A 3854-nucleotide genomic window follows, 5' to 3' on the forward strand; every position below is an offset into this window, starting at 1 on the left:
TCAATTTCCAAACCAACAAAAAATACCTACGATCCAAGATGACAACAATGTGAGATAAGCTTTGAAATAAAATTTTTCCCAATTTGTATACACATGTTGCACAAATCATACTCTACATATATTAATCGATCTCATAAGGCTAGTGCAAGAAATATTTATTTTGTCACTCCTTTAAAAGAAAAAAAAAAAAAGAAAAAGAAATGCATATATGATCGATCATCAATCAATACGGTGCGTCCTGTTTCCACCTGGCGCAACCAAAAAAAAAACACGACTCTCTCTCTCTCGTCTCCCTCTGTATTTCATATTTGTCATCTCTCTCTCTCTTTCCCTGAAAATTTTTTAGCTCTTTGTTTCTACCTCTCTGTCTCTCTCTCTCCCATATGTTCCAATTCTAGGGTTTTGAAACCCCCCATTCCGTACAATTAGGGTTTTTTCCACAGAAATCGAATTTTCCGTACAGCCATGGCTGATTGGCAACAACTCGTCCAATCCGTTGTCCTTGGTCTCATTTTCTCCTACCTTCTCGCCAAGCTCATCTCCATAGTCATCTCTTTCAAAGAAGACAACCTCTCAATCTCTCGCTCCGCCGAGCCCAAGAAACCCGAACCCGAGCCCGAACCCGAACCCGAAACCCTCGACCCCGACCACGACCACGACGGCAGTGCTTTTAGCCCACCGGCCCACGATTCCCACGATTCTTACTCCATGGTCGCCGAGCAAGGCAGCGTCGGAAACGACAGCGTTTACGACGACGATGGTGGTGACGACGACGACGACGATGACGATGACGATGATAACGAGGATGATTATGATGACTGGGAGGGAGTGGAGAGTACGGAATTGGACGAGACGTTCAGTGCCGCCACGGCGTTCGTGGCGGCGTCGGCGGCCGATCGGGTGTCGGAGAAGGTGTCGAACGAGTTGCAGTTGAAGCTTTATGGGTTTTACAAGATTGCCACTGAAGGTCCCTGCAGTACGCCTCAGCCTTCCGCTTTGAAAATGACGGCTCGAGCTAAATGGTATTGAATGTCATTGTCACCTTTTTTGATAGTTTTTTGGGTGTGTTTCTTTGATTTTTGTTAATGGGTCTTGTGGGTTTTTTTTGTGGAATGTGGAATGTGATTGATTGCATAAGCTTGGTGATGAGGTGTTATGTGGTTTAGGGGTGTGTTTGATTCAATGTGGGATTTGAAGGTTTTGGGTATTTGACTTTAAAGTCAATGGGGGGTTGTAGTTAGTATTAAGTAACAAAGTTGGTTATGTTTTGTGAAAGGTTATAGATGAATTTGAAGAAAATTGTATGTAAATTTTGATGTTGGATCTTTAGGAATTCAGCACAAAAGTAGACCATAATTCTTAGCTGTTGTCGAATTAGAAAGTATAGAATGTAATGGATATGACTATGACATTTATTTTTACTTGGAAATATGTTTGCTTTTGGGGTAGAAATTTGTGTGTGTGTGTGTTCAGTTGACAAATGTACAAGTCAATGTCTTAGTTACAAATAAATTTGCCTCAAGTGACACTCTTAAACGAGTTAGATCATAACTATAATTCTATATACGGGGTGTTGTGAGTAAAATTTCAATTACTCATAAACAGAGTTCATGTGGAGTCTGTCATATGATGTATTGAGAATCTGATTACTTTTTGGTAAAGCTTCAAAAACAAGTGAATGATTTTGTGTGGGTTTTAATTATCTCAATTAGTAAAAGTCTCTTGTTATTGAATAAGGACTTGTGATTGAATACCTTAACCAAAAGAAAACTATTGGTAACGAGCAATCATCAAGGAGTAGATGCCATAGGTTCAATTCTTAACATGTCTATCCAAAAAAAAAAAAAGAATGATTTTTGCTTGCATGAATTGTCCAGCTTTTGTTTCTTTGGTTGATCTCATTTCAGCCTTTATATGGATACATTGTTTTCTTTTCTTATCATCCACCTGTGATAATTTCTTTTTTTAAAAAGATCTGTTTAACATCTGTCTCCTCAAGTTACCAATACTACACACACATACATATACCAACAGTATCAGTTTTAATATATATGTAACATAAGGGGGAAAAAGAGATTGAAATAAGCACATTAGTATATAGAGTTGCTATTGTTCAGACTTCATTTTCGATTGCGCACGTTATATTTATTTAGGTCCATGAAATTGTTTCCACTTTAAGACTTCCTGGTTGAGTGTGTGAAATATATTGTCCTGGCTGATGTGTGGTAGGCAAGCATGGCAGAAATTGGGTGCTATGCCTGCAGAAGAAGCTATGCAGAAGTACATTGATATTGTTACAGATTTGTATCCTACTTGGGCTGATGGTTCAACTTTGGTGAGAATATTTTTGTTTTTCTGATTTGCTGTTTCTTTAGTCTTCTGTACATGTACTTACTTTCTATGTGATGTTCTTTTTTTTTTTTTTTTTTTCTTTTTTATTATTATTATTTTTTAACTCTTTCCTGGTTTATTAACTCATGTATAATCAGAAGAGCAAAGGTAGAGGAGGTGATGCATCAATTACAGATGCTAAAGGACCGATGGGACCAGTTTTCAGCACTTTTGTTTATGAGGAGGAATCTGGAAATGAGTTGTAAGGTTCTTAGAACTTCTTAATATGCAAGTCCAGTGCTCTCACTTAAAGCCTTAATTAGTTCAGCGTGAAGGTGGTTTCATGGCCTTTAAGTGATTCTGTATTTATATGAAGAAAAAAAAAACATGTAGAGTGTGAGCATGTATGTCTTTTGCTTGGCTTTGATCATGCTTAGTTGGAGGCTGCTTATATTCTGAATTTAACAATCCCATCTGCAGCTGCATGCATGCCCATGCACAATACTCAAGAGGATAACAGCTAGTCAAGATAAATATAGGTGGTGTTGAGAGCTTTCCATGACTGGGGGCTGCAGTTAGCTCTATACATAACAGGGATGACTAATTTCTTGGAAGAGTAATTATTAGGGCTCTTTCTCACTTGTCAGTGGTCTTTTTTTAGTTACTATGATTTGAAGGTTGACAAGAATCCAGGTCAACAGTCATGTTTAGATTTTCTGTACACCTTATTGCATGACCTGTTGCAACAAATTATATATGGTTGACTGATTATTAGATGAGGAGATCAAATATTTTTAATAGACACTTTGGCCTATGTGCTCTAGCTTAAATGACACTTCTTTCTTATAAGAAAGAGTGGAGGCTGTGGTTGTGGTTTCAAAACCCATTCACAGGTGTAACTTACCAATACCGGACCACTGGGTGCATTTATAAATAACAACCACCACCTACCAGGTGCATATTTGAATGTAATTGGATGCAGAACGATTTTAACAATTTCCTATTAACTTTCCAAAACATAATGTCCCTTTCGGAATGAGTTGGGTTTTCCATTCCTGGTATCTGACCTGATTACTGGATGGCTGATTACTGGATGGTGGTCTATGACTTGTCTGGTTGTAAGTTGTAACTCTATAGTGTGGAGAGAGGGCCTTTAATAATTTTTTTGATGGATTCTTAGTGAGATCTCATCACTAACTTCCTGTTGTCAATTTTACTTAATGGTTTTATGATTGCTAACTTTTCTTTGGAGGTCATTGCAGGTTAGGATATTGTATTTTTTGGGACCCATGGAAGAGGCTTTGTCTGACTGTTATAAGTCAAAACTTTTCTGTTTGTCTTGACCTGGGAATCAGTGATTTAGCATAACTATCATGAATCATGTCCTTCAAAGAAAAAACAAAAACTATCATGAATCATTTCTATCTGCACTTTCATTTTGTTCTTGGTTAGCAACAATCAACTTTGGCTTAAATGACAATTCCTAGTCCCATTAGAATGGGTGGTGAGTGAGGTCATGGATT

At 37.8% G+C, this 3854-nt stretch overlaps 1 protein-coding gene across 1 annotated transcript; it reads left to right on the plus strand.

The window, feature by feature from the left end:
* Window positions 1-223: 223 nt before the first annotated feature.
* LOC112034581 (acyl-CoA-binding domain-containing protein 2) lies at window positions 224-2703 on the plus strand. The gene is made up of 3 exons (XM_065773939.1): window positions 224-1022; window positions 2230-2335; window positions 2490-2703. The coding sequence occupies exons 1-3, from the start codon at window positions 466-468 to the stop codon at window positions 2595-2597; spliced, it is 771 nt and encodes a 256-aa protein (XP_065630011.1). The 5' UTR covers window positions 224-465; the 3' UTR covers window positions 2598-2703.
* The last annotated feature ends 1151 nt before the right edge of the window (window positions 2704-3854 follow it).

Source organism: Quercus suber, unplaced genomic scaffold, assembly GCF_002906115.3.
Source record: "Quercus suber isolate HL8 unplaced genomic scaffold, Cork oak 2.0 scaffold_83, whole genome shotgun sequence".
Classification (NCBI taxonomy): Eukaryota; Viridiplantae; Streptophyta; class Magnoliopsida; order Fagales; family Fagaceae; genus Quercus; species Quercus suber.